This window comes from Pelodiscus sinensis, chromosome 2, assembly GCF_049634645.1.
Source record: "Pelodiscus sinensis isolate JC-2024 chromosome 2, ASM4963464v1, whole genome shotgun sequence".
Taxonomy (NCBI): Eukaryota; Metazoa; Chordata; order Testudines; family Trionychidae; genus Pelodiscus; species Pelodiscus sinensis.
This window is the reverse complement of record NC_134712.1, coordinates 142,889,077-142,911,611: the sequence shown is the minus strand read 5'-3', so window position 1 is coordinate 142,911,611 and position 22,535 is coordinate 142,889,077. Positions and strand designations below refer to the sequence as shown.

Sequence of the window (22,535 nt, the reverse complement as noted above, 5' to 3'; positions counted from 1 at the left end):
CCCCCTTTAGCATGTGTATGCAGGAATAACCTTTGATTATGAAAGGGTGTTCTGCTTTGAGCAGATGACCAGCATAAGAACTATAAATCTCTTAAGACCCTAAAATATGTCTCAATATGGCCTTCTGCACTTAGTTTATATTCTTCCATAGAGAGAAAACAGATTTTCAGAAAGAATTCTGGGTGCCTTTGGATACATTCTAGTTCAGGAAAAAGAGCATGGCATAAGAGTGAAGAGACTGAACATTAGTACATTGTCACATATTTGACCAGGTTTCTTTTTCCTTACAGAAATAAAGAAGTTGTTAAGTATCTGTTGAGTCGAGGAGCTGATGTCAATCTACGTGCCAAAAATGGGTACACAGCCTTTGACCTGATAATGCTACTGAATGATCCAGGTATGCTGTGTTATAAAGCCCAAAGGAAATGCTTCAACAACAGTGCAATGCAACAAGAAAAACATCCCTTCTCATCTCAACATTTGAGTTGTAGAATATAATTTCCCATGAGTTCCATGTGACAGGGAGATTATTTTCTGGAAACAGTATATTTATTGGATTAATTGGTTAGATAGAAGTGTATAGAAATATATGGGTTATAGCTTGTTCTTTTAGGATCTGTTTATTCCTACGGCCTGATTTTTCAAGTGTGGTGTCCAAAGGTTATTTTTGTGTCACCGGTGTCATTGTATTGCAGTGGCCCAAAGACAGTCCTATTACATAGCTAAAAATATAGAGGAAAAATAAAGCATAATTGTAAAAGTGAAAGCTTCCACTTGCAACGAGTTTCTTAGTAACCAACAGTAAAGGGACAGGAAAGAGTGTGTGCCATCATCTGGGAAGTGGTCTCCCCTTAGACCATCCTGTCCTCTTCTGGTACAGCATGTACAATAATCTGGGATGAGATGTTCAAAGATACCTAAAGAGAGTTAGCAAAACCAGTCCCATTGAAATTCTAGCTCCCTTAGCTGTTGCTAATGCCTGTGGGTCTTTTCTTTCTGAGATGTTACTGCTCGGAAACCCAGTGTGTGACTCTGCAGTGCACTAGTTTACTGTGCAGTAACATTCAATATGGACATTGCTATAGTGCAAAAAAGGTCCACAGGGTGCTTTGCCATACTGCAGTTTGAAGCAGCTGGCTATACCATAACACAGACAAACCCTTAGACGTTTTTGCAAATCTAACCTTTCTGAATTTAATTAAAAACTTGGTTAAAATTCTGATCCCAGTGAAGTTAATACTAAAACCCCTAGACTACGTCTAGGCAGCAAGCCTCTTTCGAAAGAGGCTTTTTCGAAAGATTCTTTCGAAAAAGCCTCTTTCGAAAAATAGCGTCTAGACTGCAACCAGTACTTTCGAAAAAGCAAGCCGCAAGGCAGTCTGGATGCTCTCTTTCGAAAAAGCAGAGTTTGCATTCAAGAGCGCCTTTTTTCGAAAGAGCACTTTCAAAAAAAGGCGTTCTTCCTTGTGAAATGAGGAGTACCGCCGTTGAAAGAAAAGCTGCGTTCTTTTGATTTAATTTTGAAACAACGCGGCTGTAGTCTAGATGCAGGTGAAGTTTTTTTGAAAAAAGGCTACTTTTTTAAAAAAAACCCTGCAGTTTAGACACAGCCCTATTGTCTTCAGTGCTATCAAGGACCCACGCTTTCAGAACACTTATTGCCAGTACAATATATTACTTTACTAACGTATGTCGTCTTTGGTTTGTTTTCCTCTGTTTTTTCCCTTTCATTCACTCAGCTTTAGTTTTTTTTTTTCTGTTTGTGCCTTGGTGTACTCTCCATAGTTTCCCTTAATTTAATTTTTACACAGTAAAAATGACTTTTAAAATGGATCATTTACATTTTCTTTAGGTCCATTATTGTCATTTATTCATCTCTCCAGATACATTTTTTTTTGAGTTTGCATTTTTTCTGTTCAGGATTCTCTCGTTTCCCTCATTTGGCCATTCCTTTCTCATCCTTATGTTAATTCTTTCTTCCCCCTTTTTTTCTGTTTTTTTCCTCCTTTATTTCTTTCCAATCTATGCAGGCTCCTTGTTGTTTAATCTGACTATTGCTCTTCCCTCTGGAATTTGTCTTCGAACTTCCTCTCTCCAGCCTATGAACAAAGAAAGAGAAAAGGATATCCTTTCTCTCTGCTCTCTTCTTCTGTCCCAGGTGAGAAAAGGGAAGTTCTCCATGTTTCTTTTAGCAAGTTGCTATCAGGTTCATTTGTGAAAGTGCTGTAGAATCTGCCTGAATGGAGCTCCCTTCTTACTGTTAATACTCTTCAGTCTACTTCTAGAGAGTCATGCACTCCAAAGCGCTTCTATAGAACGGGTGGTACAAGCACCATTGCGTAAGTCAGCAGCTCACAGAGCGCAGAACTAACATTCGGCATTTGGGCTCAGTCTAGGAGAAGTTTCACCAGGACAAGAATAGAGAGGGAGGGCACAAAAGGGAGCCATTGGCACCAGAATTGCAGATGTATGTCTTTGGTGCTGTTGCCTGACACCCTTGTAGGAAGCATAGGGGAAGCTTCAGCACATCATTCTTGCTTATATAGTTGAGATGAAGTGACATTTACAAGTAAAACAAAACAAAACAAAAAACTATTTTTTTTTCCAGACACAGAACTTGTACGGCAACTAGCATCAGCCTGCATGCAAGTAGACAAAGACAAGGGTAAGCAGAACAACAAATCACCTTTGCCCAGTTCTAGAAGTAGGCAGTCTTTAAATACCTTGATGTTGCCAGATGACAAGGGAGGATTAAAGGTAAACAAATTTCATATGTACTCTCTCTCTGATGATTTGTGAATAAATAACAAATATACAATTTACCCTAATGTTGGAGTGGGGAAAGGCAGCACATGGAAGTGTTTGCAACCTTATGCCATAACTAACATAATTGCATTCTGCAAGCCAAGCATACATTAGTCCACTTTGGTTTTCTAAGACATGGATAGTAGTAGATTTTTTTGGCTGCTGTAGTGGTGGTAAGGGGAATGGGTAGAACCATTTCTTTAATTTCAGAGGAAAGTCGACATAAGTACCCTTACAAAGAACCTTATTCCAGAGTAGGAAAAGTCATTGTGTGGTTAATTAAAGCTGTAACTGAGTTTCCATTTTAATCCTGATTTTAGCTTTCCTTTTGAAAAAAGTTTTATTTACCTAAAATTGGTTAGGTTACATCTGCAGCCAAGTTAGAATTTTTCTACAGCATTCAAAGTGAATGAGATATGAGGTTTAATTAGTTTTGTGGGCAGAAGAGGGGGATGTAGGTTGCTCTTACGTTGACAGTAAGATCAATTTCCTTCACTGCAGAGTTCACAGCTCCAGCTCTGCCCCCATCTTTTCCCTCCAAAAAAGGGGGCTGAGACAGGGGCGCTGGTGTAGCATTAGGGAGCACTAGAGCACAGAGCTCCTTTCTCTGCAATAGAGGGAACTGCTCTAAGTGTCAGTGCAGAGCATTCTGACTGATTACAAAGCTCAGGACTCATTTGAGGAAGTGAGCGCCTGCCTTGAAAAAAGGGGGGCAGGAGTGTAGTTCATCTGTGAAGGTGGTGTCAGATCTACATTTTGTTCTCTTTCTGTGGTCTCCTCTGCTGCATCAAGGACAAGACGATGGGAGCATTATTTCAGATAGCCCCAGTATACTGTGCCCTTCCCATGCAGTGCTGTTTTTCTTCTGCCAGTAACTTCATGTGGGTCACCAGCTGGGGAAACCTGTTAAAGGAGCTGAACTGGCGCTACAAAACAACAGGTAGTTATAGAGGCAAATTGTCCATTTGCTGGACAGCTGAAGTTGCTGCACAAGGAATACAGTAATTCCTCATTTAACATGTGCCCGCTTAACACGTTTTCGCAATAGCACGATTTTTTTGGGGGGGGGGAACGTTTTTTGAATTACACGACCGTCCCCGGAATAACACAATTTCCCCAGCTGGTCCGTTGCCGGCGGATGCACGGGGCCTTGCTGTTCCCTGCTGACTCCCCTTCGCCGGATGCCTTGTCCCCTGTCCTCCAGCCCTGCTTGCAGGCCAGCGGCTGGGTTTCCCCCTCTGGCCCATTGCCGGCTGCTGCACGGGGCTTCCCCACCTCCCTGCAAAATGGCGGAGGGTTGCTCGCCGTGCCGTTCCCTCGTCGCTGGATGCAGTGCAGGTCCCGGCAGACCCGTCACAGGGGCATATTCCCAACCCAGTCTCCCTTCCCTCTCCTCTCCTTCCCTTCCCCAGAGCCAAACACCTCCCCTCCCTGCTGTAACCCAGTCCCCTTTCTCCCCCAACCTTATGTTCTGGTCCTAACAGACACCACCGCTTGAAACTCAACCCCCACCTTTTCCATTATTTTCAATGGGAAAATTGACCCCTCATAACACGTTTTCACTTAACACGATCATTTTCTGTAACATATCTATAGTGTTAAATGAGGAATTACTGTGTTGCTATCAGCTCCAAATATCTGGGATCAGGCAGAGCAGGTCTGAACATTGCACTCCTTACAGACCTTCAGCTCCTAACACCTCCCTCTCTCTGTGCTACCCACGCTCCCTCTTCTGCTCTAAAGGGGCAGGAAGAGGAAGAAAGCAGGTGGCAGCTGCTTCTTCATCAAGAGCAGAGGTCATCAGCATCTATGTAATGGAGTCTCTGCCCTCAAAATTGCATTCCATGTGGGTATCAGAGTAGACACTCGAGGATGAAGAGAATAACCAGGATTTTTTTAGTCGGACCCAGGATTTCAATATGGTTGCAAAGAAGGCAGCTGAGCTGGTTGCTAAAAGGAGGAATCTCGGGGCGAAGGTCCCTCTCCATCAGAAATGCAGCTTTCTGTAGCTTTCTATTGTAAAATGTACTGGCGAGGGCTAAGTTTTGTAGGCTGGGGAAATATAGATTCCATCACCAGTTCCTGCAACTTTTGGGAAGCACAGTTGTTTGCATAGCTCAGTATTTCTACCATACTAATTTCCTTTGCTGAAGAAGCATAAAGAATTTTAAAAAAATAGGCTTTACATATGCCAGTTTCATCAACCTTGTGTTCTAATATAAAACCTTAACAATGATCTGTGGATTGTTAAAGTAAAATAACTTTACACACATATTGATGTTATGACAGTAAGATATGCTAGTTTTTTGATACATGAGAACATGAAGGTAGAGTATGAAGTTGTGGGCTGGTTGGAAGATTAAGTGCTTAGTACTATAGTTTTAACTCCCTCTCCCGCAAAAACTATCCAAGTAAATGCATGTGCTTTGCTTTCATATACAATGTGGTTATCATAGGAAAAACATGATAAGCTATATATTAGGTGCAAAAATCGAGAAGAGGTAAATCTCATGCATTCAAAATCAGTTTGACAATGAATTTCTTGTGGTAGAAAAATTGGTGAGAGAGGAACAAAGATTTTAAAATGGAGCTTGAAAATTCATTAATTCATGTAAATGTATTCTACTTCAGTGTACCTTGATATATATTGTATTTTGTAATATATTAAATTAGTTTTACCTTTAACTGATTAAAATCACTCTGACTGATATGTTCATGTTAACATAAACCTATATTTTAATATATGCATATAATCTATCTATATTTATATCAATCTATACTCATACATCAAAGCTGCAATTCAGTCTAGGGCAGAGTGGAAGTGAGGGCTCTATACCTCCATGTCTCTGTATGTCTGTGTTCTCATTCGGCCATCTTGCAGTGAATTAACTACCATATTTTATGTAACAAATTCCCATAGAGTTTTAAAGCTATATCTGAGTAACCTATTATGAAACTGTAGTACCCAAAATAATTAATAGATAAAATCCACCACTACACAATTTATCCTATGTCCTCTCCTCCCCCAGAGATGTCTTGCATTCCCGACAAGGGTATATGTATTACAATTTAGAACCCCTGGTCTAGGATATTGGGTGCCATTTGTAAACCGCTCTAATGTGAACTCTTAGGCTGTGTCTACACTGGGCCACTTATTCCGGAAAATCAGCCGCTTTTCCAGAATAAGCTGCGAGCTGTCTACACTGGTCCTTGAATTTCCGGAAAAGCAACGACGCGCTACTGTACAAAATCAGCCGCTATTCCGGAAAAACTATTCTCCTCCCGCTCGGGCATAAGTCCTTATTCCGGAACACTGTTCCGGAAAAGGACCAGTGTAGAAGCCCAGTAGTCTTTTCCGGAAAAAAGCCCCGATCGCGAAAATGGTGATCGGGGCTCTTTTCTGGAAAAGCGCCTCTACATTGGCCACAGATGCTTTTCCGGAAAAAGGGCTTTTCCGGAAAAGCAGCCTGCCAATGTAGATGCTCCTTTTCCGGAAAAACTGAAAACGGAATAGTATTCCGTTTTAAGCAGTTCCGGAAATTCATGCCAGTGTAGACACAGCCTTATAGTTTATCATGAATACTCCTTGATGGAATTCTAGCTTTGTGCAAAGCTGAATTAATGTAACTTTTCTTTTACTCATATGTTAGTACAAAGTTCTCCTGTCTCTTCATCCCCCTAGTCATGGTGGAATAGGATGTCCAATAGATTCCGCAAGCTGAAGTTGACTCATACGTTGCGTCATGGATTTTCCACCAGTCAGTCTGTGCCTTTTACTGATGAGCCCGAATCATCACTGAATTCCACAATAAAAGCCACTTCACAACCAGATGTGAGCAACTCTGGAAACTGTGATGTTGCAGCAGCTTGGACCACAAGTATCAAAGCTAGTGGTAAAGTCAGAATTGCTTATATGATATCTGGGAAGTGTTCTGTCATCTGGTAGTTTAGGTTGTACCAAATTTAATGTAATGCATTTGCTATACATGAAAACCTGTAATAAAAATGTAATATATGGAAAGAAATGGACAGAGAGTTATTTTATCAGACTTGTACTGTTTTTGGTTAATGATTGCTGCTGAATAATTCAGCACCACCTACGAAGGAAACTGATTAATATCATGTCATGCCATAGGTGTGTGCTAGCAAAGACCCTTGAAGTGAGCAATAGATTCATATTAAAGAGACAAGGTGAGTGAGATAATATCTTTCATTGGATTAACTTCAATGGGTGAGAGAGACAAGCTTTTGAGCTACACAGAGATCTTCTTCAGGTCTGGGAAAGACACTAAGAGTATCACAACTAAGGCTATGTCTACACTGGGAAGGTTTGGTGACAAACGTGTGGTTGACTTGCAAAAATCTCCCCAAGTGAAAACTGGTCAAATCAGTTTTTCTGCCTCCCATTGTTGACATTTCATGGCCACATTGCTAGCACCATGTCAATAGATAGAGCAAAGCAATGTGGATAAACATCACACAGTTCAGTGCTGTGGGACAGTGGAGTTTATTCCTGTGCTTCTTGGGATTGCTTCTGCGTTTTCCCACAGCATTCTCAGCTGCTGGGAGCAGCATCATGAGTAGCTCTGTGATTTTTCCATGCTGAGGAATGTCAAATAGTCTCTCCAGCCCTCCCTCTGCAGCAGTAGCAGTCTGCTTGCTGCTGTGTTTCTAGTAGAGCAGAAAAGAAACATTCCAATCATATACTCTTTGTTTATTCCCCAAATGGAGCAGCTCACTCAGCTGTCAGATACTTCCCAGAGCTTTGAAAGGGGAAAGGTACGTGCCTGCAAGGCAGCAGAGATCATGAAACACTGGGCACAGCTATCGGGTCAGCCATTATGGAATACTGGAGGAAGCCAGTTCTCTCCACAAAACAAACAGAGTTCACACTGGTTTTTGTCAGCAATAAAGGGAGAAGAAAAGACAAAGTCTCTCTCTGGGCTGGGAGTTTTTTGTTGCCAAAATCAGGTGTTTTTCTTGACAAAAGTGACATTATAGTGTAAACACTCTCACTGTTTTGTCCCCAAAAGGTAGTTTTTGGCAACAAAATATGACAGTGTAGACAAGGCCTAGCTACAAGATCAAACAGCTAGTTTAGCACAGTGGTTCTAAACCTGAGGTATGTGTACTTCTGAGATTATAAAGTGGTCTTCCAGGGGGTTCATCAACTCATATATATATTTGCGTAGTTTTACAGTAGTGTGCATACAAAGCACTAATGAAATCATTGCAGACTAAAATTTCAGATAGACAATGACTTGTTTATATTACTCAATATACTATACTCTGAAATGTAAGTACAATATTTATATCTATTGATATATTTTATAATTATGCAGTAAAAATGAGAAAGTAAGTGTTTTTTCAATAATAATGTGCTATGACAATTTTGTATTTTTTATGTCTGATTATATAAATAAGCAAGTAGTTTTTAGTTGAGGTGAAGCTTGCAGGTATGCAAGGCAAGTCAGATTCCTGAAAGGAGCACAGCAGTCTGGTAATGTTGAGTAGTTAGCACATATTCTAAGGAACAGCAGTGGCCCATTAACACCCCTGTAGTCATAGAACAGAAAGGGGGTTAGTGGGTTTAAGTCCTGCTTTTTATGATGCAAAATATAAAAACAATGATGGCCCAAATTGTTGTTACAGGGAAAGTCAATGAAGTTGCATGAAGGATAAACTAATGTCATAGTATTTACTGGGGGTGACTGTTGTGGCATATAACATATTTATTAAAACTCGGCTACCCCTCTGAAACCTTTTAACATTTATCAACGTTATCCTAAGGAAATAAGCATTTGAAGTTTTGAAATATCATTTATATTTTTCAGGTATATGCACAAGAGCAGGAAAGGATGATGAATTATTGACAACCATGGTAAGTTACAGTGCTGTCAATTTGCTCAACACTGAATAATACCCTAGTGCAGCTCCCATTCAATCATATTTACAATCCAAATTAAACATTCAGTACAGTTCACTCATATCATCATACAAATGATACAGTGGTCATCATTAGTAAAATAAATAGCATTTGCTGATGACCACTAGATTGTTGTATCCAAGGTGCTGTAACTTTTCTCGTTAGTTATAACAGGAAATAACTCCAATATAGCAGTTAGTGTGGATTGGTAACTCTTGGTAAATATTGACTTTTATAGCAAATACTGTCAATTTATAGCAAATACTTCTTATGATCAACAATAACTTAAAAAGAGATCACTTGAATAGTTGCTTTACTGTTGAAGAGCCATATGAAATATTTTGTTGTAAGCAAGAATTTGAATGTGGTAAGAGATGTCTTGGCACAGAGATGTAGAGGATGTAATTCAGACTTATTTCATAACCATTTACGTGACTAAATATGCTCTGTTAGATAAAAAAATAAGCTAGTAAAATTCACAATGAACAGAGCTTCTCTTGGTGCTTACATTTTCAGCAATATTTGAGCTATCTCAAAACCTCCACTTTTCAGCATCATACATATTTCTCCTCTCCTTTGTTCTAGTCTGGCTTCAGATTCTGCCACAACCTACAGTTGTAACTGCATTCTCTTCAGTTGATAACCTCTTTGTGCCCAATTGTAAAAGGTTAAAATACCTATGCTGATTTCATTAGATCTTAAAGAGCCATTTATTTCATAAGAAAAACAATTATTGACTGAGGGAACTGGGGTAGAGAAGGACTTCAGTTTTTCTTCTTCTTCTTTTCCAGGAGATCCCAAAGGGACACAGTATGCAATTGTTCACTCCTTCCCAGGGGTCTCATCTGGGAACCCACAGAGTTTTTATTCTATTCAGAAGCAACTAAATTAACACTCCTGTTGACCTCATTGAGAGCCGGGATTAGGCCCAAAGAAAGGAAGAAAATAGATATATTTGACAGGGCAACTTTCACCACTTAAGGGAGACAAGTGTCAGGGAGGTAGCCGTGTTAGTCTGTATCTGCAAAAATAATGAGGACTCCTGTGGTAACTTAAAGACTAGCAGATTTATTTGGGCATAAGCTTTCTTGGGTAAAAACCACTTTGTCAAACGCATGCAAAAGCTTATGCCCAAATAAGTCTGTTTGGGTATAAATCTGTTAGTTTTTAAGGTGCCACAGAACTCCTCATTGTTTTCTTAAGAGTGCCAAGATACACATATGCAAGGTTTATGGTCACCACATCATTTCCGCTGCTTCTACCTATTGTTCTGAATTATATACGTTCAGAGATGTTTATGTCTTGACAAAATTGTTTTTTGCTTATTTAAAAATCTTTATACTCCCCCACCATTCTTTTATTTTGATATATTAAAAGTCTTCCATTCTCTACATAGCTTCATTTCCTCTTTCAAATGCATATATTTGGAGTCAAATATATCTTTCTAAATAGAGGTCATTTTTTTTTCTTCTCAGTTAAGAAGTGGTGCTCCATTTACTAGACTACCTAGTGATAAACTGAAGGCAGTTATTCCTCCTTTCTTACCTCCTTCAAGTTTTGAGCTGTGGAATTCTGACCGAACACGAATGAACAAAGATGGCAAGACTGAACAGATGAGGACTGCCTTGCCACAGCGAGGGATCAAACATGATTTTAACAGCAGTGCAAACTCTGACGTAGTAAGTGAATGCATTGTACAACAAATATTGTCCGTTGTTCTCTCCAGGAAATTTGGTTGATAAGACACAATAGGTTGATAGCTGTCTGTCAGATTTATGGTCCTCTTGGATTTTTGCAAGGTGTAGCCATGAGTACATCTTGTAGAATCATATATTTTCCACTGTAAGGTTTTTTTTAATTTAAATGTCCAAATCTTTAGACTGATTTGCCCCTCTAAACTTCGCTTCTCAGGAAAAATACCCTTCTTTAAGAAGAGAAACGTAAGGAAAGTAAGAGCTTGCATGCCACACTTTTTTTTTTTTTTTTTTTTTTTACACAATAAGCTCCTAAGCACTGAGATGGATGTCTTACAAACTGCTGCGGAGTTCATAGATTCCAAATGATATGGTTTAGTCCCCAAAGTAAGCTCGTGCGTATCAGAATAGGGGCTACTTGAGTTGGAAGTAAGTTCAGGAAGGAAGGAAGGGGAAAAGAACTGAACTGAAAGAAGCAAATCAGTTACTTAAAAGTATGAAGTTTTGGAGAACTAAGCATATGTTGTGATCTTGAGACTTCATATTGCTTGTGTTCTAATGATGGCATTTTTAGACAAAAACCAAAAGAAGAGGACTATTTTTAAATTACTACTTTATTCCTACTTGAATTATGATTTTGTAATGTCCAAGAGAATAATCATTTTCACTTTTTATCTCCATTTTGATCCTCAGAGAAAGTCACTGACTTTTATGGCAAGTACAATTGTGTTTAAAGCATTATCTGCTATTTCTTGCTCTTTTAGACATCTGTTACCAAAGGTACTAGGCTGGTCAAATTGCCAGGCTTTGCAAGAAGACCTGCTTCTCCCTCAAATTCAAATAACTTCAATCACTCACCGCATTCTTCTGGTGGATCTAACAACATAGCTGGAATCAACAGACTTGGTGGAGAACTCCATAATAGATCAGGTTTATATTTTTTATTTCAGATATAAAAAATCACTAAGACATATTCAGCAAGGTAATCTGAGTTCATAGGTAAGGTAGAAGTTATACTAGTGCCTGCAAAATTCCCATTACCGTGGTTGAACAGGAACCACAGACAGTCACAATGAGAGACTAAGGGCCCTATCGTACATTTGGAACCAAAGCTGACCTATAGCTGAGCAACCTCAGTGACTTTAATTGGGGTATATCCATACAGTTAAAATTACAGAGTAGGTATGTTGTCCTAAAGGACAAGTTTTTATCTTAATATTTTTTCATGCACATTAGTCTTTTTTTCATTTATCGCTTATTTTTTTGGCTGAAAAGTTTTGATGTTTTAATTAAAAGAAACAAAAATCAAACTACAAACATGCATGCTATCCAGATCCAAGCAAGACATTCCAGGCATAAAACCTATCGAGAATTCTTGCCTGCTGTATTCCATTTTTGCATATATTATGATAGAGACTTTCATAAATATTTTTGAAAAATATTTATTTTGTAAGTACGGGTTAAATGTGCGGAGGTACATACATATTTCATAAATAAATTGTGGTAAATTTAACATGCAAAAAATGTTAGGGCTGTCAAGCGATTAAAAATCAATCACCATTGTGTGATTAAAATTAATCATGATTAATTGCACTTTTAAAAAATAATAAAATACCCTTTATTTAAATATTTTGGATGTCGTCTACATTTCAAAGTATATTGATTTCAGTTATAACACACAATGTAAAGTGTATAGTGCTCACTTTGTTTATTTTTGTTAGAAATATTTACACTGTAAAAAATAAAAGAAATTGTATTTTTCAGCTTACCGAATACAAGTACTGTAGTGCAATATCTTTATTATGAAAATTTGAACTTAAAAATGTAGAATTATGTCCAAAAAATCCTGCATTCAGAAATAAAATAGTGTAAAACTTAAGAGCTTACGAGTCCACTGAGTACTACTTCTTGTTCACTAAGACAAACAAGTTTGTTTATATTTGCAGGAAATAATGTTGCCTGCTTCTTGTTTACAGTATCACCTGAAAGTGAAAACAGGCATTTGTGTGGCCGTGTTGTAGACAGAATTACAAAAATATTTATGTGCCATATGTGCTAAAGATTCATACGTCCCTCATGCTTCAACCACCATTCTAGAGAACATATGTCTATGTTGATGATGGGTTCTAAAGCAGTGCAGGCCAATGCATATTCATTTTCATTATCTGGAGCCCGGCAGCAGCCTCAGCCTGCAGACTCCCCAAGCTCGAACCCTCCCCCCCTGTAGACAGGGACTGCTGCCGGAGCAACCTCTGTCTGCGGAGGCAGCTGTGCCAGGTTAATCTATTGTTTTAACATTCTATCAATTTATTTAATATGTTGCTTGTTTAGATCTAACTTTTTTAACATTTATGGTTCCTCCTCAGGTGGCAGTGCAGATAGTGTTTTGTCTCAAATTGCAGCCCAAAGGAAAAAAGCAGCAGGTTTACCTGAACAGAAACCCAGCCAGCATTGTAGTTCAGTCCACACAGTTGCTTCATCTACTCTTCCTGAACTGCAGCAGCATGTACAGATAGCTAGCAATGGACATATAGCAAAGGTATATGTGCACCTGAGTTTAATTTTCCTATTGCCAAAATAGCTAATACTCAACAAAATCAGGTAATGAAACATACCTAAGTCATGCATGGTAGGTAACACAGTTACACAACATAGAAGTGATTAAAATGTATGAATGTCTGATACACTGGTAGGAACATATCAGCTCCCAAAAACTTTCTCTTAGTAACAAATCTGTGCATGGCCAGGCAAGAACAAAGTGAAGTTTTGTTTTTATTTATTTTCTGCTTGGTTTATTTTAAATAAATGTAAACACGGTCTAGACTTTAATAGATTTCCTGAAAATAATTCTTTCAAACTAACATGTGACTGCTTAGTGAGCAAAGCCACCTGAATCTGACACTGCTGAGTAGCTAATTCTTTGGAACAAAATTTTAAAGTTTTCATAATCAGATGTGAAGATGCGTGGAAGGGGGTTAGGAGGCAGCATTTTCATGGAAATTTAAAGATATATAAATAGCAGTGCTGATGTCCTTTCTCTTTAAGAAAGTCAATTACATGAGATGGGTTATGCAGCTGTAATGAAATGAATTTCTAAGAATTCAGGCTCCAGTTTGGCAAAATATGTGAGCATATGCTTAACTTCAAATTTGAAGCCAGTGGGATTTAGGAACATATGTGAGTGCTCTCCTGAACTGGATCCAGAGGTACAAAGCTGGTATAATATGCAAGAGATAATCCAAACATTTCTTTCTGGAGAAGCAGAATTATATAACTTTCAGCTTTAGCTTCATAAAGAAATTGATTTGTAAGCACTTAAGCCAGGTCTAAACTGCAGGGGAAGGGCCTAAATTATGGTTTTAAATCCGTAGTGTTTTAGTTAAATTTGTGAATGAAAAACTTGTATCCAAAGTTAAGATAATAATAATATCCTCTATCAACAATTATTGGAATGAACATTTGCATCCATTTTTGTTTGGAGTGTGTGGGGGGGTGGGGCTGAGAGTGGGTGTGGGGGTGGGTGGATGGTGGTGGATTATTGCTTTATTCCAGACCTGAGTGATTAACAAATATCCTTTCCTTTTGAGGTGAGATTTTCAGTTGGTATGAACCAGCATTGCTCAGTTGGCTTCCATGGGATATAATTACAACCTTAAGGATTTGTTTAACTGCTTTACTGAAATGGGGTCTTATTTATAATGATTAATGGTATGGTAGTTTTTGTGAATAAAAACATTTCTCTGTTTTTGTTAACTATAGCAGAAACTAGATATGAACAAAAGACCTCCATCTGGGACCTCATCTACATCTAAGAGCACATCGCCAACTCTCACACCATCCCCATCTCCATCCCCATCCCCTAAGGTTCACAATGCAGAGTCCTCTCTCTCTTCCTCTCACAGACCAGCCAAGAGCAATGGTGGCTCTAGCAGTGGCACTATTACTGAGGAAGGTGAGTGGATCATCACAGTCAAGAAAACAAAGTGTTAGAAGCCCTGATGATACTGGTTTTGTGCACAAGAGAAAAACAAGAAGGCTTGTGTCTTTTCTGGAAATTTAAAAATATTCTAACAGATGGAGATTGGGAGCTCCTTAACTCTTCAGCGAGTCCAGCCCCCAAAGTCTTGGAGTGCCATTCATATAGAGGGGTTTCTTCTGGGCTCATTGGTTAACATGCATGGTTACATGCAGGTTAGTATGCAGCTGGGAGGGGGTCAGGTATGCACAAGGAGCATGCTTAAAAGCTGTCTCCCCACGTGCACCAGCTCCAGGAAGGTGCCTGCTCGTGAAATTTTCAGTGGTTACATGATTACTTAATTAAATGCATTTTAACATTCCCGAATCCAAACTGCTTCTCCTACAAAATCCTGGAGCTGTGTCACAATCCTGGACTTGATGTTTCTGTGCTACAGAAACACAAGTTCAATGCAGTTCTACTCTGAACTTGAGAATTAAGGCCCTATGGCTACATCAGTGGTGCTGTGGCACTGTAAGCTTCCTCCTCCAGTGGCATAGATCAATGGTTCAGTTCCCAACCTTTTGTATACCATGGACTGGCAAACCCATTCATACACTTTTGGTGGACTGGCAACATTTTATCTACATATATGTAAATTTATTATGTAAATAATGAATATGCAAAGAAGATGTTACTCGTCTGCCAAAAGCCCTGGCCCCCAGAACTGCCATGAACAGCTGGCTTCAGCTTTGGCTTGTGGTAGGTGCTTGCCACAGCTGAAGCCAGCTGTTTACAGTGGCTCTGGGAGGCGGGGCTGGGTTATACCCTGGCCCCGTGAGCCCCCCAGTGCTAGCCTAATCCCTAGAGCCTCCCACCCCTCCACTACCCCCACCAGTGCCAGCCACTAACCACAGAGTCCTCTGCACCCAACCCCCCAGTGCCAGCCTACCACCCTCAGAGCCCCTAAGACCGGCCCCCCATCCCAAATGCCTCCGTGTCAGCCCCCCGCCCCTTAGAGCCCACCACCACCAGATCCCTCACTGCCAGCCTCCTGTTTCCAGAGCTCCACTGCACCCAATCCCCCCAGGGTCCCTCCCGAGTGCCAGCCTCCAGTCCCCAATATTATCCCATCCCCAGAGCCCCCCAGGGCCAGCCCTGCTCCTGTGGCCCCATCCCCAGAGCCCCCCAGTGCCAACTCATTACCTTGGTCCCCCCAGTGCCCCCCAGTGTCATCCCTCTGCCTCTTAGAGCCCCCAACCCACAAAGCCCCCCAGCACTAGTCCCGCCCCCGGAACCTCCAGTGCCTGCCCTGCCCTGCCCCACTCACCTAGCCCTGCTCTGCCTTCTAGCCGCCAGCTGAGTGCTGCTGCCCACGTTACGGCTGCTCTAAGGCTGCTATGTCAGGCTCCGTGCAGCCCTCCCGCTGTGCAGTGAACTGCTCTCCCACGTTCGGGAGTAGACCCCACCCCTGCCTGGTGCTGATTTGTTGAGAGGCGGCACAGGACATGCCTCTCCCAACAGCTGTAGCGGAAGGAGAGGTGCTGGGTGGCATATCCCAGCTCCCAGAGCCGCCACAGCCCAACAGCCAGTGGTTTGCGAACCAGCTGTTGGGAATGGCTGGCATAACTGTTCAGAGACCCTCTGGGAGTGCTAGAGCCACAGTGCAGCACATATGCAACACTAGTGGCACAATCACTCAGAAGCTCCTTAGTAAGCAAAATTAATAAAAGTCCAAGGGCTTGTCACAGTATTTAAGGTTTTCTTTATTTCACAGAAAAGGACATTAGGCGGCTGATTTGCACATATTCTTATGATATAGTTACAGTGAGCACAGTACTTAAGAGATTTGTGTGGTTTCTTTTTAGGCAACCACTTGGCGGATCACCAAAAATTTGTCCATAGTTTGAGAACATCTGATATAGAAAACCATGAAAGAAGAAACCATGTCAGAGTAAAAGGCATTTGTGACAACTTGGAGAAAGGTAAGCTCTCTCGTGCAGAATGTCGTTGCTGGGGGCTTTTTCTACTATGGGCAGCATTGTAGAAGTGCTAGTAGATAGATCCCTCTGAACCCTCTTGCTCTCCAGTGACATAATTTATATAATTATATATTAGTATCAACCAAAAAGGTCCTGATGAAAAAGGGCTAGAAAGCCATGAAACCCAGATATTTCAGTATTTATCACCTATTACACTGAGATTGTGTAGAGAAGTGAGCCAACTAGCTAAGACATTGAGAGGAAAAAAAAGGGATATGAGATACAATGGGGTTTCATAATTAACCTTATCTTCTCCCGTAAGCATAAAACCTTTAGGGGTTTTTTTAGCCACTGTGTAAGGATTTACAATCGGAACCTTTGCTTTTAAAGATCTAAAGGATGTTTTCTAAACTAGACTTGACCCTGGAGATCAGCGTAAATTATAGAACAAACATTTGTAGCCAGGATTAAAGGTGTGGACCTCTGGTAGAACACAGGATATAGAACTTCCCCAAAATAATCCTTAGAGCAAGGGTGCAGCCCCCAGCTGCCTGGATCTGGCCCTTGAGGCTCAGGGCTCCTCCCCTGACTAAGGGCTATGATGTGCAAGGAGGCCACATCAGTGTTTGGGGTTTTTTTACTTTTCGCTTGTGTGTGGCCCCTGACTGATTTTTTCAGTGGGTCTGCAGCCTCCTGACCCCAAAAAAGGTTCCTCACCCCTTCTCTAGAGCATAGAAAAATGTTCAGTGATGGTGAATCTACTGTGGCCCTTAGTAAAATGTTCTGGTGGTTAATTACAGTCACCATAAAAATGTACACTTATTACCAGTCTGAATTACTCTAGCTTCCAGCCATTGGATCATATTATACTTTTGTATGCTATGCTGAAGAACTCATTATTAAATATTTGTTCCCATGTAGGTACATTGAGTCTGTAATCAAATGACTGCTTATCCTTGCTTTTTTAAGCTATGTAGGTTGAGTTTATTTATTTATTTATTTAAATATTTTACCCCGCCTTTCTATTTAAAATATTCAAGGCGGCTTACAAGAACAAACAAACAAAAAATACAAATATATATAAAAATTTAAAATATGATAATTTAAAATATAAGACCTCAGAGGGACATAACCAGCTAAAAACATATAGAGAAAAGGAACACACACATACAGACTCAAACATTAATAAAAGCATGAGTAAAAAGGGTGGTTTTAGCCTGACGCCGGAACAACGCTAGCATCGGTGCCATAGGAGTTCTTTGAGATATAGCTATAAGGCAGGTTTTCTAATCCTTTAATCATTCTTGTGACTCTCTTCTCTGAACCCTCTCCAGTTTATCATCATCTTTGGAATGTGAGCAGCAGGACTGGACACACATTCCAGCAGTGGTCACACCACAGTCACCTACAGAAGTAAAATAACATCTTTATTCATACTTGAGATGCCCATTAATGCTGTTCCAGATCTCATTAACTATTTGGGCCACATTGATATATTGGGAGCTCATGCTCAGTTGATTACTCATTATGACCTCTAAATCTTTTTCAGTCACTGCTTCCCAGTATAGAATCCCCCATCTTCTAAGTATGGCCTACATTCTTTGTTCCTAGATGAATGTATTTACTTTTGGCTGGATTAAAGTGAATATTGTTTCCTTGTGTCGAGTTTATCAAGTGACCCGTCATCTTAATTATTTACCATTCCCCCAATTTTTTTTGTCATTTTCAAACTTTATCAGTGATGATTTTATGTTTTCTTCAAGATCATTGATAAAAATGTTAAATATCATAGGGCCAAGAACTCATCTCTGCATAACTCCACTAGAATACATCCATTTGATTTTTCTGTGTTTACAGCTAATTTTGAGAACAACTAGTTAGTTTTTAAACCATTTAATGTGTACCTTGTTAATTTTATATAATTCCATTTTTTCCACCAGATTGTTGCTTGATACTAATGCAAATGCCATTCTGAAGTCTAATTATATTATGTCATCATTATTTCTTTTATCAACCACTCTTGTAATCTCATCACAAAAAGGTATCAAGTTATTTTGACAGGAACTATTTTCTGAAAAGCCATTTGGATTTGCATTAATGATGTTAGCCTCCTTTAATTCGTTATTGAGTCCCATATCAGTTGCTCCTGCCTGGAATTAATACCAGGCTTACAAACCTATAATTACCCAGGAAATCCTATGTATCCACTTTAAAAATGTGCACATTAGCTTTCTTCCAGTCTTCTAGAACATCCCCAGTGCTCCAAAAATTATTGAAATTTATTGAAAATCAATGTTTATTGTCCAACAAAATCCTGAGTCCAGTCTTTTAAAACTCTTATGCAATTATCTGGACCTGCTAATTTTAAAATGTCTGATTTCAGTAGCTTTTGTTTAATATCCTCCAGAGATATTAGTGTAACGGAAAGAGTGTTATCATTACCATGTCTTCTATTTTTCCCCAAACACAGAACATGAATATTTACTGAAGATGTTTGACTTTTCTGCATTATTATTGATAATTCTACCATTTCCAGCTTGTAATTGACCAATTGACCATTATTGGGATTCTTTTTGTTTTACAAGCTGCTTCTCATTCTTCTTAATTCTGCTGGCCATAGAATTCTTCTCCTTTTGTTTCTTTGCTTTTCTTGTCAATGTCCTACAGTTCCTAACTTCTGATTTATATTCATTACCCTCAGCTTGTTCCCCCTTTCAAGTCTTTTTTGGTGTTCTTGTATTAATGGGGACAATAAAAAGAAAGTTAAGTGTGAGAAGAAAATAAAGAGAGAAACTTTTGTGAGAGGATTGCAAGTGTCATTATTTAAAGGAATAGGATCTCCAAAGAAAATGATTTTACAGTAATATTGTTTTCATTGTGCAATTCCATCATTTATATTTTTGCAATTTTCAATTTGATTGCCTATTTTTACTTGGCTTCTCAAATTAAATTGTATTTTTTTGTAGAATGGCAGAAAGAAAGCATAGGTCAGGGGCGAGACAAGTCTACAGAAACATCTAAGATAATATGTCCAGTCTAATATCAGGAGAGGTGACTGTTTGTAAAACTTTGCTGATGTAGTTTAAATGTTTAACTGATTGTGATAAAATTTCAAAAGTGTGTTTGACAAAGATTGTTAACTATCAAAGGCTCCAAGTTTTAATTCCTTTGGCTCTTGCAAGGGAAACCCAAACCCATAATTTGAGACTCAGTAATCAGATTCTGTCATGTACTAAGGTCTTTGTCATGCAGGAGAAAGGAAAAGGCTGTAAGGAAGCCACTTACGGCTTCTGTATTTTTAATCTGCCCCAGCCCTAGACTAATGGAGCAGTTGCAAGCTATGATGGACACAAATTGTACAAAACAGCTCAGACACAGCAAAGAGATCAGAACTTGAGCAAGGAGTCTAGCCCCAAATATTTAAAAGCAGATCAGAATAAGATTAGTGCATGGAAAACAGCATTTTATGTAACAAAGCTGCATCTTATGAGAATCAGAAATATGTTTATCTTGACTCTGAAGCTCTGTTTTTAATTTTCAAAGTGCCCTAAAAGAATTTCAAGGAAGGGTCAATCATTTGGAATGACTAATGATTCATTTTTCCAAAAATACATACTTACTGTTTACCTAAGAAGAACAAGCCCTTAAGCATTCAAGTTATTGGAGGTTTGAAATTTATTCTTGATAAATGGAATTATACCATTAGAGTATATCTCACTTGCAGCTCCACGAGAGAGATTTATTTATTTTTCTCAGGTCCAGCTAAGATATAATTAATTATATTTTTCTGAAGCTATTATAATATGTTTTCTGTTTTCTTCGTGACTTTTTGGCTATAATATGGTAGGCTGTTTCTTATGCCATCTTTTAAAACTGAGACATAAAATAAGGCACAGAAGATCTAAGGAAAGTAAGAAAGTTCTTTGATGCTAAGGGAAGCTTGAGGATATTCTGTAGCAGGGATGGGTAATAAGGAGCTCATGGACTGGATGTGGTTCACCAAGGTTAGCCCCTGATGGCCTCCAGATGCTTTATTTACCTGAGTGCCCATCACTCCTGCTTGCTTTGGTTCACCTTTGCTGGCCAAAGGGAGCTGCAGTAAACGGTGACTTGCCCATGCCGCTTCCTACAGCTCCCATTGGCTGAGAACAGCAATCCATGGCCAGTGGGAGGAGCGAGCAGTTGAACCTGTGACTGCTCAGGTAAATAAAGTGTCTGGTGGCCTGCCAAGGACTAAGCCTTGCAAACCAAGTCCAGTCCATGGGCCGCTTATTACCCACCTCTGTTCTAGAGCTTATTCAGTAGCTCACTTGACTGGGAGGCAGAAGATGTGAAGTCAAATAGCTCATCTGAATCAGGCAGAGAGAAGATTTGAATCATATTTCCGAGACCTTAAAGGAGAGTGCCTTACTGATCATGCTGTAGAATCACTGAGTCTCTGACTCTGACCCAGTAAATAATTGTGTCTTTATACAAAGTGGAACAACTTCAGAAAGAGCGCTTGAGAGCTATCTAGCCCAGAAGAGCCTGTAACCTGGTGGTTAAGTCACTTATCTAGGAGGAGGAGGGAACTCTAAGTTCAGAAGTGCCTTTTGCAGAGTGGGGATTCTAATGTGAATTTCCCACATCCCAGGCAAGTTCTTTAACCATAGCGCTAAAGCTTATGGTGGACCATCAGACACACACATGCACAGTTTTCTGAAGCTGACCAGATCTTTTGTGAGCAGTAGTGAATATTCAAGTACATAAGAGCCATCATTCTAGGCCAGAGCAGTGCTCCATCTTGCCTACTATCCTTCTGACAGTGGCTAGTATTAGGGTTGTAGAAGAGTAGTTGAATAGTCGATTACCTGAGAAGCCTAGGGTCAGTGTAATCCTTAAGTCAGTTACATAACAGAGATTGTGAGTCTACAGATGTATAAAAACTTTCTAGAATCAATCTAAAAAGTTATAGTCCAATAGGCAGTCCGGGTATAGGGTCGGTTGAAGTCTTTCTATGCATTTGCCAGGTTATTCCAAAACAGTATTTGAAAGATCTCTACCTTATGAATTAGATTTTCCCTGTTCAAAATGTAAGCAGACTGCAGATGGCAGGATCGGGCCCGGGGCTTTCATCTATAGATCCTTAGGAAGTTGACAAGCCTTTTGTCACAGCAGGGCCCCTCCCCTACCCAGGAAGAATAGACCTTCTTGCCTTGAGGCTAATCTTCTCTTTCCTGTGTAAACACAGGTAAACTCATCACATACATTCACATGAGCCAGTTAGTTGGTATTTAATTAGAATAGAGATAATTAAGTTGAAGACAATAGAGGTATTAATTTCACACAGCATCTTACATTTTTTGATTTCCAGATTAACTGAACCATCCTTATGTATATTATAAAGCAGTTCCTTATCCATATTATAAAGCAGTTAAGCCATGAAAAGGCATTAGCATTTATAAAATGATCTGATTATGTTGTTAAACTTCTGACAAAAATAGATAAATACAGACAAATACACTTAGCATCTATCCTTGATTTCTGTTACTACAAACAAATGGGTTAATGAGTGCTGGTCTAGAGCATCTCTTTGAAGTTCTCATATTAGTAGAATGTCTTGATAACATTTCAGAGCCTCTTGTTAAGTTGTTATGGGTCATACCTAAGTTGACTAGTCTGTCATTGTCACCAGAGTGCACTCCAGAATTCCCAAAGGTGAAGGAATAAACATCATTTAAACTAACCTCAGACATGGCTGGAGAAATGTAAAAGTGAAACAGAAAGATTACATTTATTTCTCCTGCCCTACAAGATATGCATGCAAGTCAATACACTATCATATTCTCCCTTACAGTTAAAGGTTATATCACAGATTATATCCCAGTCTAAGATCATACTCCAATCTCACTCTGTGTACAAACTAGCGTTGTGAATCATCATTAACTTACTGATTAGATTGCATAGATGGAGTACCTTAATAAAAAAGAGACCATTCTAAAGGATAGTTTTCAGTATGTTGAACTTAAGAATAAATATAGCATTAAATAAAAGTGGTTTCCTGGATCAGGATGTGGTGAGAGGAAAAAGAAAAGCAGGGCCACAAAGGTCTCTTTTGTACCCCTTCACCCTGCCACCTCCAGCCAGTATGAGCATTCTGTATTTTGTGCTTTGAATGAACCATCCCTCCCTGT

The 22,535-nt window shown here is 39.5% G+C and overlaps 1 protein-coding gene across 2 annotated transcripts in view; it reads left to right on the top strand.

Annotated features, from left to right (window-relative positions):
• ANKS6 (ankyrin repeat and sterile alpha motif domain containing 6) overlaps nt 1-22,535 on the top strand; it is a 46,592-nt gene that overhangs the window by 11,966 nt on the left and 12,091 nt on the right. Inside the window, exons 5-13 of one of the 2 annotated variants that reach the window (XM_075921528.1) lie at nt 291-397; nt 2,609-2,757; nt 6,488-6,698; nt 8,640-8,686; nt 10,207-10,410; nt 11,190-11,355; nt 12,792-12,964; nt 14,188-14,377; nt 16,249-16,365. In XM_075921528.1, coding sequence (XP_075777643.1) covers nt 291-397; nt 2,609-2,757; nt 6,488-6,698; nt 8,640-8,686; nt 10,207-10,410; nt 11,190-11,355; nt 12,792-12,964; nt 14,188-14,377; nt 16,249-16,365 — 1,364 coding nt within the window. Of the gene's footprint in view, nt 1-290; nt 398-2,608; nt 2,758-6,487; nt 6,699-8,639; nt 8,687-10,206; nt 10,411-11,189; nt 11,356-12,791; nt 12,965-14,184; nt 14,378-16,248; nt 16,366-22,535 lie in introns of both variants that reach the window. The other variant, XM_075921527.1, reaches the window with a different exon arrangement.